A 12,862-nucleotide genomic window follows, 5' to 3' on the forward strand; every position below is an offset into this window, starting at 1 on the left:
GGCAATGGGGATATAAGGACATATATGTAATACCTTAATCAATAAAGAAAATAAAAAGATGTAACTAGGTAAAAAATAAATTGTAAACAACAACAAAAAACTTGGTTAAACCCACAGAAGAGCAAAAGCCACTCAAATGTTTTCCTACTACTGTTATCCTTTTAAAAGAAGGGTATTTCCATGCTTACATTTAATCTATCATAGTGACATAATACTAGTAAGATGACACTCCAAATGGCACTACAAAATGGCCCCCAGAACACTTACGATTTATCACATTTCCCATTATCCTCGTCTTTCCCACCTAGTCTCTGGAAGACCTTATTATGATTTGGTTGCAATGAGGGAAGCTAAGCAATCTTTTCTTGCCGGTTCACCAGCTGATCTGTTACACAGCACCGTCTCTCAGCTAACCACACTCATACTGCATGGCTCTGTAGTTTACATGCTTGACTGGTATCATCTGACTCTCAGATTTCACTTTGAATTTGATTACTACATTCATTTCCCAGTCAAAGGCATGGCTTAATGTAATGTGGTATTCCATAGGTAGACCAAATCGAATACAACCAGCAGTTGAAGGTAAAGCTGTAATACACGGTAGCAAGCACTTCAACTGTAACTTCAGAGTTAAAACAAAATTAGAAAATTGGCAGTACTGGTTTCCCAAATGGTGGTTTTCTGTGTTCTTCCTTAATACTTAAGTGAGGCAAGAAAATTTCATTATGATTTAAGTTCTAGGTTGTTAACATGCTGTGAAGAAATTGTAAACATATTGCCTTCAAACACGATCGACAATTTGTGCGGTACTGCTCCAAAGTCTTTTTTTATGAAGGCCCACATTTTTCCCAGCTTAAAGACTTTTCCAAGAGTAAGGTGTTTTCCTTTTTATGATGATCCTCTTTGGGCTGCTAAGAGAAGCACCTGCATGCTGATGTGCTGCCCATATCAAGAATTCTGAGCTTCTTTAAGTAAATGCTAATTGCAAAAATGGGGAGATAGCTGCATTTTGTTGTACTAAGATTCAAAGGATTGAGATGTTATGTCTTTGTTTTGGGATAAGATTCCCATCCTATATAATAAAACACTAATATGCAAATTGACTGAGCGGTGGAACGACCGGTCTCTATGATGTGCACTGCCCCCCTGAAGTCTGGATCCATAGTGAAGTTTTGTTTAGACTATGAGTGTTTTAAAAGTAAAAAAAATAGACCCACGTCCAATTTTCAGTTTCTTGGTTTCCAAAAACAAAAACAAAAACAAAAAAACCCACAGAAGATCTGGCAGCAACTGGTTAGTAATGAGCAGTAGCTACTGGTTGAAATAGGGCAAGTGCTTTTCAATTCAAAACAGTTATCGTTTCCCTCAGATGAGTCTGCAGGTACCTGTGACCTAGCAGGCTCTGCAGCCGTGTTGGCTGGTGACACATGTATTATTCTAAGGCTGTGCAGTGACATGGGTCTGGGTGGCTTCCGTGTAAATAACCGCTCGTTCCAATGATGCTTTGACACCCAATTCAATCAGGCTATTCTGCATTTGATGGGCAAGAAGCAGCAACCAAGTCATGATTCAAGAAGCGTTATTAGCATTATATCTATTTCCAATCCCGGTCACTCAGTGGGAAGATGCTCAGATTGTCTATCCTGCCATGGGACTAAAGGTAGGAGAGTAGACCAAAGGTGAGAAGGCAAGGATGGATAGTCAGAGCACTGACTTCCTTTCTAAACCCACAACAGGTTGTGTATGTGCCATAGTGGGTGCTGTGATAAAGACTGCCCCACTTCTCTCCCCCCAAGGCCTTTAGCTAACTCAGGAGTCACTGAAGAGTCAGTCATGTACAAGTGTCCAACATACTGTTTATAAGTAATAGGTAGTGGCTTATTTTTGCATTGCTGACAGATGGAATTACTGGCAACCACACCAAGCCAATATACAGATGGGCTTAGCAACTTGTTTTTTCATATTTTGAGAATCACTGCCCTAAAGAAAGATATACCAACAGGTGGTCTTTAGACAGCAGATTTCAGCTTAGAGATGTTTAGTTACTTTTTAAAGATTTTGTGTGTGCTAAGAGAAGGATTAAGCAGTTACAGCAGTTTAATTCAATAAGTGAAATATAAGGGCAAATTTCAGTGAGGCAGGAGTGCAGAGATAATCCTATTTAATAAAAGCCTAATATGGAAATTGTCCCCTTGGGCAGTCGTTCGACTGCTCGCTAAGACGTGTGCTGACCACCAGGGGGCAGCATGGAACATGGCGGGTGTTGGTGATGCGCTGCAACCTCTCACCAGCTACCTGGGTGATGGGGACGGAGGTGCGGTGAGAATTTGGGGTGTCTGCTGAGCTCACTCTCACTCTCCCTGCTACCCTCCCCCAGGATGGCAGGGCTCGCGCGCTGGGGAAGCCCCCCGCGCTCAGGTGCCGGGCACCTGCGAGGAGCCTGCCCCGCACCCGTGCGACATCTTCCGGTGAGCTGGGCCGGAGCTCCTGGGATCGCAGGGGCTGGTCAGGCTCCCCGTGGGTTCGCACAGGAGCCGGTCTTCGAGGCCGACCAGGAGAGAGCGCGCTGCCCGCCCAGCTTCCATTCAGCGCCGCTGGGTGGCCCAGAGGCCCACACTGTGCCTGGCCACGCTCACCGCATCTCCGCGTGGGGACTCAGGCTGAAGGGGGCGTGTGAGGGGCCCAGGGCCTAGAGGTCAACTGGGACATGCCTTTCCATGCCAGATGCTACAGCTTCGATTGCCCGCCAGGCCTAGGGACTGCACCTGTGCACAAATTTCGTGCACCAGGCCTCAGTGTTAAAAGATAAACTTAACCTTAAATAACCAAGGAAGCCAGGGTAGATCTGACTTCTTGTGTTGATAGGAGATGCAAAAATTGCAGATGACTTGTCAAAAAGAAAAACCTCTCTCAGTGAAATTTACATTTTCATTAGAACAGTTGGGAAGCTGGGGAATCACACCTACATAACAACTGTTTATTCTAACAGGGTATGAAAATAACAATCCGTACTCAATTCTACCCCCTAATGTAGCTACCTGTTTTTTAACCAGCAGTGTCCAACAGAACTTTCTGTGATAATGGACGTGTTCTCTATCTGTGCTATCCAATACGCTGAAATGCAGCCAGTGTGACCGAGGAACTAAACTTTTAATTTACTTAAGTTTGAATAATCACATTGTGGCTAGGCTCTCAAATTGGACAGGGCAGTTTGTCCATAGGTAATTTATTATGCAAAAGGGTAATTGTAATGAGAACATGATGGAAGCTGTCCACGTTCTTACTGATAGTCTAGTATGCAATACTTAGTGCATAGCAGCATAGAATATAAAGAGCTAAATTTGTTTTTCTAATACTTAAAATATATCAAATTAGACCACTACTTCAACTGACACAAGTAATCTTCTACTTGTTCAAATTTCCCCCCTAATTAGCTCTAATTGAATGTACTGACATTTATTCTAAAATTTTGGATATGAAGGTGTCATAACAGGCTCCTAAAATGAACTATAATAGGACTGAGTTGTCAGTTTTAAATATCCACTTATATGTGGCATATGGAGACACTAATTTGCAGGAAAAAATCTTTCCTAAAGATAAAAAAGGTTAAAAGATACTGAAAAAAAAAATGCCTTCATAGTATCACCAGATGAATGGGGGAACAAAGTAAATTCCGAGGTTGGAAAGCAAGAAATGTGATAGTCACATGAACTCTTTGTCCTTCATCTCCTGGAATATCTGCCCAAAGTTGTGCATGATTTACTTTCTTACAAATAAGAAAAACAAAATGAAAAACTGTCCTGCAGCTATTTTAAAACCTGTTTTGCATCTCAACTTCTTTGCATACATCTGAGTCATTGTTCTTGAAATTCTAGTTGACTATACCTTAAATAAATGCTTTATAGCAGCATCTAATAAATAGAGATATACTAGCTTGTGAATTTGAAGGCATTTATAATTCGATCACTGCTATAGGTAATGATAAAAATTAAGGCTGATGGGAAACAATCACTACAACCCACCAAACATTTGGTAAGAAAAACTAAAGCTAAAAAAGCAATAATAATTGATGAATCATACTGCAAAATGCTAAAATATAAATATTTTGACCATGTGTTATAATTGCATCATAGCAATTCTAGAGTAAAAAGAACTGTGATCTAAACAAAGAAGTTAAAAAACTGGCACACTAAAATTTTTTCATTAGAAAACAAATAGAGTTTTTTTGGTGTTGTTGTTTTTTTTAATGCTGATTACATGGTGTGAATTCAGTAGTAATGGTAGACATAACAAATGACAGGACTGTAACTCAAGACACACCTTTGACTCAAAAGTCTTCCTCTGGGGATTTAAGCTACAATGAAATAGAAATTTAATCAGACAAGCAAAAAAGATGTACATATAAGAACATTTTAGTGCAGGTAAACTGGGAGCAAGCTAAACATTCATCAAAGGAACTCTGGTTAATTAAATTATGGTACAATGGGACGCAACTTTTAAAAAATCAACATGATAGAATTTTACCTACAAACATGAAAAAGATATATGAAAAAGCTGGTTGTGAAATATTATCTGTAGCCTAATTTCTTAAACCTGACTCATCACACATGGGAGTGTGTACGCACATACACACATACTCTACTGCAGAAAATAGTTTAGGAGAACCAAAAATATTAAAAGATTATTGGTGGATATGTGGGATTATAATTCTTAATATTCTTTTTGTTTCCTGTATTTTAATTTTCCGTAACAGGCAAACTGTTTTCTTTTTCAGTGAAAAACGTTTAAAAATTCCCACAAAGAAATACATTTAGGGTTGGGAAAGAACAGTGTTATTTAGTCCAAGACAATTTAGTCTTTATGTACTGCACTGTATGTTCCAATAAACTAAGTGACACAAAAAAGATTAAGATACTGAAATGGTAAAAGACACATACACTTACCTAAAATTCTGAATTTGTTTTAAGATCGTGAGAATTTTTTTTAGGCTAAAAATGTATCTAGCAAAGAAAAGTATTTAACCTTCAAGTGAAAGCAGTCTTCTTCCCAAGTAAAATCATAACCACATTATAGTTTTACCTGGCAATCCTTGTTAGAGATCCAAAGACTGAAAGAGTGAGGGAAAAAAGACTAAACACGAATCACCAATCACATTGTCCATAAAAAACAAAGAAACTAGGGACGTGCTGAGCAGCTACTATGAGGGAAATTATGGCAGCTAGAGCAGAAAAACCTACTGAAACCCCTTATCAAAATCCTAAAGATTTGGTGTGCCAAATTGGGTTAGAATAATTATAATCCATCCTAACTAGAACTTTGCTGGTAACTTTGATAATTTTACAGTGTTACTTAGTCACTTTGATTTCAATCATTTAGTATTACCTTATTTGAAATTCACACTTAATGTTAAGTAACTTCCTATATAATATGAAGATTCAATTTAAGGTGCTGAAAAAGTACCTTTCAACCTCTCAAGTGCTATGCAAATATAATATCTTTATATTACATTTAATAATAAACACTGAAAGACTTAAGTTTTATTAGAATGTCAACAGAGGGACACTTTCTAAGTATGTTTTAAATATTTCTAAAATGTTCTATTAATGTTAGTAAAGTTTAATGCTCATTATCTTCTAAACTCACATTAGGCTTTATATTTTAAAATGCTTGTTTAGGTAATAACATTGCCTTGTTTGCCTTTATGGGAAAATAAGAGAAAGAAGCTAATACCAGAGGAGAGACCAAGATGGCGGCATAGGTAAATACCGGAGACTGCTGCCGCAAACAACCACTTCAAAAATACAACTAAAAGACGGAACGGACATCACCCAGAACCACAGGAAGGCTGGCTGAGGAGAGACTCTTCAACTAGAAGGAAAAATAACAGCACACCGAGGCTCAGAGGAGGCGCAGTGTGGAAAAAACTCAGGTGCGGAGGTGCGCGCGCAAAGCGGGCTGGTGGCTGAGAGCGCGGTTGTCGTTTTCGGTCAGGGGGGAGTCTCAGACTCTGAGCTCCAGATACGGGCGAATCGCTGGGGACTCGGACCCAAACGGGAGAAGCGGGAGTGTCTGGCATCAGTTGGAAGGCAGCTTTCCCTCCGAGGTTTGCAGCGGTTCCGGGGGTTCTGAGAAGCAGAGCCTCTGGGAACAGGACTGAGGGCACCATAACGGCTCCCTCCGCCCGCCCTGTTGAGCCCGCCCCGCCCAAGCCCTGCGCAGAGCCATTTGCCGGATCGCCTCAGGCAAAGGCTAGATTAGCACCTCCCCAGAGGACAGAAGTTTTCCGCGGCAGACACAGCTGATTCACACAGCCAGTCGGCCTGGTGGTCAAATCCCTCTAGTATTAACTACAACAATCAAGGCTCAACTAGAACAAGACTGCGCACAAAGACCACTAGGGGGTGCACCAAGAAAGCATAAAAAATGCGGAGACAAAAAAACATGACAGAAATGGAGGATATAGAGCTAAAAATCGCAATTTTGAGGGCTTGCAAAAATGTGCTAGAAGCTGTCAATAAACTTGAGGAGAGAGTCACGAAAACTAATGAGACCCTCGATGCTATGATAAAGAACCAACTAGAAATTAAGCATACACGGACTGAAATAAAGAATATTATACAGACACCCAATAGCAGACCAGAGGAGCGCAAGAATCAAGCCAAAGATTTGAAATGCGAAGAAGCAAAAAACACCCAACCGGAAAAGCAAAATGAAAAAAGAATCCGAAAATACGAAGATAGTGTAAGGAGCCTCTGGGACAGCTTCAAGCGTACAAACATCAGAATAATAGGGGTGCCAGAAGATGAGAGACAGCAAGATATTGAAAACCTATTTGAAGAAATAATGGCAGAAAACTTCCCCCACCTGGTGAAAGAAATGGACTTACAGGTCCAAGAAGCGCAGAGAACCCCAAACAAAAGGAATCCAAAGAGGACCACACCAAGACACATCATAATTAAAATGCCAAGAGCAAAAGACAAAGAGAGAATCTTAAAAGCAGCAAGAGAAAGAGACTCAATTACCTACAAGGGAATACCCATACGACTGTCAGCTGATTTCTCAACAGAAACTTGGCAGGCCAGAAGGGAATGGCAAGAAATATTCAAAGTGCTGAATACCAAGAACCTACAACCAAGAATACTTTATCCAGCAAAGCTATCATTCAGAATTGAAGGTCAGATAAAGAGCTTCACAGATAAGGAAAAGCTAAAGGAGTTCATCACCACTAAACCAGTATTATACGAAATGCTGAAAGGTATCCTTTAAGAAGAGGAAGAAGAAAAAGGTAAAGATACAAATTGTGAACAACAAACATGCATCTATCAACAAGTGAATCTAAGAACCAAGTGAATAAATAATCTGATGTACAGAATGAACTGGTGATTATAATGAATCAGGGACATAGAAAGGGAATGGACTGACTATTCTTGGCGGGGAAAGGGGAATGGGAGATGCGGGAAGAAACTGGACAAAAATCGTGCACCTATGGATGAGGACAGTGGGTGGGGAGTGAGGGCGGAGGGTGGGGCGGGAACTGGGAGGAGGGGAGTTATGAGGGGGAAAAAAAGAGGAACAAATGTAAAGCTAATACCAGATGGAGTTATCTAGACTGTACATAGTTTCCCTACCAAAAACGGTGGCCCCCTTTATTTAAGTGGAGAAATGCTATTAAGGATTTAATACTGAGATTCAAATTGCTCCTGGACTACTGACCATATGAACAGCATTTCAGTCAGATACAGATAATCAAGAATGAGAGTAAACATAAGCATTGGGTTCACCAGTGCCTTAACCAAGAGAAAACCTATAGATTTTTCATTTTGGAAAGATTACTAAGGATCTGAATTTGGGCAGGCTTCTAGAAAAGCTCAGCAAATTAGGGGAAAATCAAAACTCAGATGGGCTATAAAGTCTGAGCTGGACTAGTAAGAATTAGTAATGCACACTAATCAACTAGCAAGATCAACCTACACTGGAAACTTTGCTTAGGAATTGACCCAATCTTAAGTTTTAAGATTTTTTTAAAATTGATTTTTAGGGAGAGGAGAAGGGAGAGGGAAGAGAGAAACATTGATGTAAGAGGGGAACATTGATCAGCTGCTTCCTGCATGCCCCACAACAGGGATCAAGCTTGAAACCTTGGCATGTGCCCTGACCGGAACCCAACCAGCAACTCTTCTGGGCACGGGACGAAGCCCAACCAACTGAGACGCACTGGCCAGTGCTAACCCAATCTTATAAAAAAGTTTATCTCTATAGAAAAGGAAGAAAGCAAATTATTAGAGAAAGGTAGTAACACTAATTATATGCACAGCATTTTGGCACAAAATGAAAACAGAGAGTATGAAGTAACAGATTGGAGCCCTGAATCTTTTCCCTCTCTAGTTCATTTCTGCCTCAGTTAGATTACAGTTGAGTTTCTTTACTGGCTCCTGACCACCGTGGGCTACCTTCCTCCCAGCCTCAACAGCTTAGGGATTATACTCATTTGGTCATTAAATAACTTTAGAAGTTTTAGCACAATGAATTATGAAGCATATTAGTGTATTTAATCATATACTCAGAAAACCACAAAACTTTATGGCTTCTTAAGGCCAAGGACAGGCTACAAATATAAGAAGTTTATGTGTCTGTCTCCTAATCCTAGACACATACAAGTTACTTTATTTTAATGGTGAATTATAGGTAACAATAAAAGGAATCCTGTGAACATTTAAGTCTTCAAAGTATAATTTTTAGGTCCCTTATATATCACCCATGTCTTTTAAGTATCTAAAATGTAGATATACCCATTTCCTTTTTTTCCCCTTTAATTTCTTTATTGGTTAAGGTATTACAAATGTGTCCTCATCCCCCCATCTGGCGGAAGCTCTGTGCGTCCTGCGGGCATCTAGAGGAGGTGGCTGGGAGCGAGGAGGAGGAGCCTGGGGCCAGGAGGCGATGATCGCAGCCCGGGTTCTCCTGCCCGTGCCCAGGTTTGCAGCGGGAGCAGCCACTCATTCTGGTCATTATTTCCTTTTAATTACCATAAAGTCACAGGAAAAAAAGGCAACCTAGAGCCATACTGGGAATCTCTCATGCAAGATTAGGCTATCTTTTGTTATTTCTCTTTTGTCTTCATTTTATAAATATATGCAGGCATACAGCTTTTAAAAAAGAGGCCATTTGATTAGACCAGTTTTGATTCGACGTAAGCAATAATCCAAAAGGTGTAAAACATTTTTGTTTACTACAAGTATGTGGGCTCTAAACTAGCCTAATTCTGGACTCAAAACCTAGTCTTGGGCCAAATACATGGTGATGGAAGATGATCTTTCTTTGGATGGTGAGAGCACAATGCAGTATACAGATCATTCATCATAGAAATGTACACTTAAAACCTATAATCTTATTAATCAATGTTACCCTGATAAATTATAAAAACAAAAAACAAAACAAAAGTAGTCTAAAAATTCCTTAAGGGAATTTTTAATTAGCCTCTTACCTGAAAAAAACAAAAAACAAATAGAATGTTTTCGAGTGAATTTAGTAATTAGTATGCTAAGAAACCAGGCAATAGCAACATTATCATATTATGAAATACTTATACCAAACTAGTAAAGTTAAATATCATAGTTTTTAAAATCCCTTTTACATTCTAACATTTATTGGCTGGCACTGTGCTGAGAACACAGTAGAGGAAAGGAAACTGCAAAAACATTTAAAAATGTTTACTGACATAGACAAAGAATATACCTTGTTATTTTTAGGTACAGAATTATTTTATTACCACTTTTTTTGTTGGTTTCTAAAAACCTGTATACTGATATAAAAACAAAAATTTTGTGCGATTCAGGGTCCTCACTTTCTTCCTTTTTTCCCCCTAAAATTCCTAAGATTTCAAAAATAATCTTAGGATACTAAAATGATTATATTGTTCCAGCTCATCATTGTGGTTGATATGAACATGTATTATATTTGCAAGAACTGAGAACAGACTTCAGATAAAGTGAGAAGAAAATTTATTTTGAAATTAATTTTTCTCACAAAGGTTTAACTGGCATTAAGAACATAAAACCTTGAGTGTAGATAGAATATAACATAGTCCTGATTCAAATTGAGATAGCTGTTGTATTAGAGATGAAATATTTATAAGGATGGTACCTGAGAAATATCTGTATATTCTTTATATAGTGATTAAGAACCAGTTAAAATACATATTTAAAAAAAGGCTAGAAAAGTAATTGTGAAAGTTTAGATTTCTGTAGAAAAATTCTATCACAGCATGAATACCATTAATGATTTTGCAGGAAGCACTAGTTAGAAAAAGTTGGCTAACCGAATAGCAAGGGTAGCCAATTAGGATTCAGCAAAACAGGTTTCCAATATTAGCCCTATCAGTTGAAGTAACTATTGACAGCAGATCAATGAAATTAAGATCACATATACTAGACCTAAATGATTAGGCTTCAAAGTCCAGGACTGTCAATTACTGCTCTGCTACTTCAAAGTATATTTCTTGGGTCTCAAAGGTTAGATTCCATCACCTCTAAAATGGATAAAAAGGAGCTATCCCAGAGCTATTTTGAGCTAAGATAATCCACGTAAGGTGCTTATTTAATACAGTGCCTGGCACAGAATTGCTCACAGTAAATGCCTGGGACTTAACAACAGCTTGCCATCACCATTGGTGCAACCTTGAACAGTCCAACAGTCTGGCTGTTTCCTTCAGTGTAAAATATAGGATTGAATTAGATCATTTCTAATGCTTCTGCCCATCTAAAATGAAAATCTACAAGTGAAAGAATATATAGGGCCAACTCTATTTCCAAAAAACATAAATTTATAATCTTTCATGCTAGCATGATAAAGGGCACAGTAAAATCATATTTTATAAGCCCTCTCTTTGAAATCAGTTATATTTACTACATTTATTAAAGCCAAAGTTATATGTGTGAAACCTACAGGAAATCCATGAGCTTCTGTCAATTATCATGTTCAGCAACTAGAATTCTTCCAGAGAGTATCATAGCAAAACTGTCATAACCAATTTGATCTTAAATGAAAGATGACTGTCACATAAACAACTCTACATGTTTTTAGCAGTCTACTTATGGTTATAATTTTGACTTTTACTATAGAATATCTATATATATTAATTTGGTGCCTACAACAATTTCTGAAAAGTAAGTCCTAATAGGAATCTCAAGGTATATCATCCTAATGTGTATTTTTTTTCTTTCTATTTCCTTTTTCTTATTATAGGAACATTTCATATTTCTTAATTAATAGAAAAAGATTATGAAAATTATCAAATATGCAAACTGGCAAAAAGAAATACTGCTTTGAAACCACCCCAAATCTCCACGTCTAAAAAAAATGCCTCTGCTGATGTTACAATTCAAAATTCAAAAGACTTAAGGTAAACTTTTTTATTATCAGAATATTCTTTTTAGCCTGACTCAAATATTTTTAAAAATCACAGTTTTATCACGATAACATCAAGATTTAAGAAACATCTCCCACATGTTTCTTGGGAGCAAGTTATTGCCATCTATAGACACATTAACTGTGCACTAATCCAAATAAAGAGTCTCAATAACAGAGATTTTTTAAAAAGTATTTGGAGAACTCTTAGGAATACTATTAAGACATTTTAAAAGCCTTTTAAGAAATTATTAAAGGTGTGAGTCACCACTAAAAATTAAAACATTTTTTTCTAGATAGTAAGATAGCAATGGGGAAACCAGCATGGAATACAATTACATTTGCCTATCAAAATAAATGTTTGGTTACCTTAGTTCTCAATTAAATCAAAACAAACCACACACACACACACACACACACACACAAATGTCTGTTAAAATCTCATAACTTCATAAGCTCTCAAAGCACAAAACATATTACCAGTCAATACTCCTCATTTTTATATTAGCAAAAATGGGGTTAGCACCATGGGAGCTTAAAAAAATATACTTTTAAAATAAATTCTTGGTTCTGCTAACTTCAGCTTTGTTTCCACAAACTCTTATCTTTAACAGATCTCCACACTTGACACAATTTGCAACCATGGAAGAAATTTCTGTTTTGCCTCATCACTAGTTCCCACAGAGAAGCTGTATCAAGTTCATGACATCAAATGAACCTCTCCTCCGTACGTACCCTCAATGTTCAGCTCAAAACAAACGTGGCAGAAGGAGAGGGTTTCTCTGTCTGTCCCCAGTTTACAAACACTGCAAATGTTGTCATCATTCAAATCGATGTTTACAAACTGCTCCTCTTCGTTCATAGTGCCCCTGTGAAGAAACAGAAAAGGAAAGTTACGCAATTGCAAGGGCTTGTCCTCAGGGCAACACGGGCAACTTCTAGGAAGAGAAGGATGCTGAGCCGTTTGTCTAAGGCCATAGTCCCATCCAACAAGCACTTGCACTTCAGCACCATTCTTTCATCGTGCAGAGACACAGACCTAGGAACCCTTAGCCTCGCCTAGCAGACACTACGCCTTTTTTGGTCCCATATTTCAACAGGTCGGGGGAGGGGGGGTATGAAGGAAGGCGGTTTGCGGGAATTCCAGTCCGCCCTGCCATCTCCCGATCGTGCACCGAGAGAACTTAGCCGCGAAGCCTTTGCCGCCGCCGGGGTCTGGCGACCTACTCCGCGCGGTGAAACGCAGGAAAAGCGACCTGTTCCGGGCGCTGCTTGCTAACTTCATCGTGGGAACCTTAGATGCCGGCTCGTTACCTCCGCGGCGTAGCGGGGCTTCCTGCCCGAGATCGGCGGCAGGGAAATGCACGTGCGAACGCCAACACCGGGGCTGGGGCGTCCCCCCTCGTCCAAAGCACCCGCAGCATCCGAAACCCGGCAGCGGCTCCCCCGTGCGGGT

The 12,862-nt window shown here is 39.1% G+C and overlaps 1 protein-coding gene across 1 annotated transcript in view; it reads right to left on the reverse strand.

Moving 5' to 3' along the window:
- The window catches only part of LOC102248978 (chromosome unknown open reading frame, human C21orf91), a 23,132-nt gene extending 10,276 nt beyond the window's left edge, over positions 1-12,856 (reverse strand). Inside the window, 2 exon segments of the mRNA XM_005877428.2 lie at positions 12,142-12,275; positions 12,721-12,856. Of these exon segments, the coding sequence (XP_005877490.2) occupies positions 12,142-12,275; positions 12,721-12,830 (244 nt within the window). The 5' untranslated portion in view covers positions 12,831-12,856.
- Positions 12,857-12,862: the final 6 nt, after the last annotated feature.

This window comes from Myotis brandtii, unplaced genomic scaffold (assembly GCF_000412655.1).
Source record: "Myotis brandtii unplaced genomic scaffold, ASM41265v1 scaffold52, whole genome shotgun sequence".
In the NCBI taxonomy this organism is placed as follows: domain Eukaryota; kingdom Metazoa; phylum Chordata; class Mammalia; order Chiroptera; family Vespertilionidae; genus Myotis; species Myotis brandtii.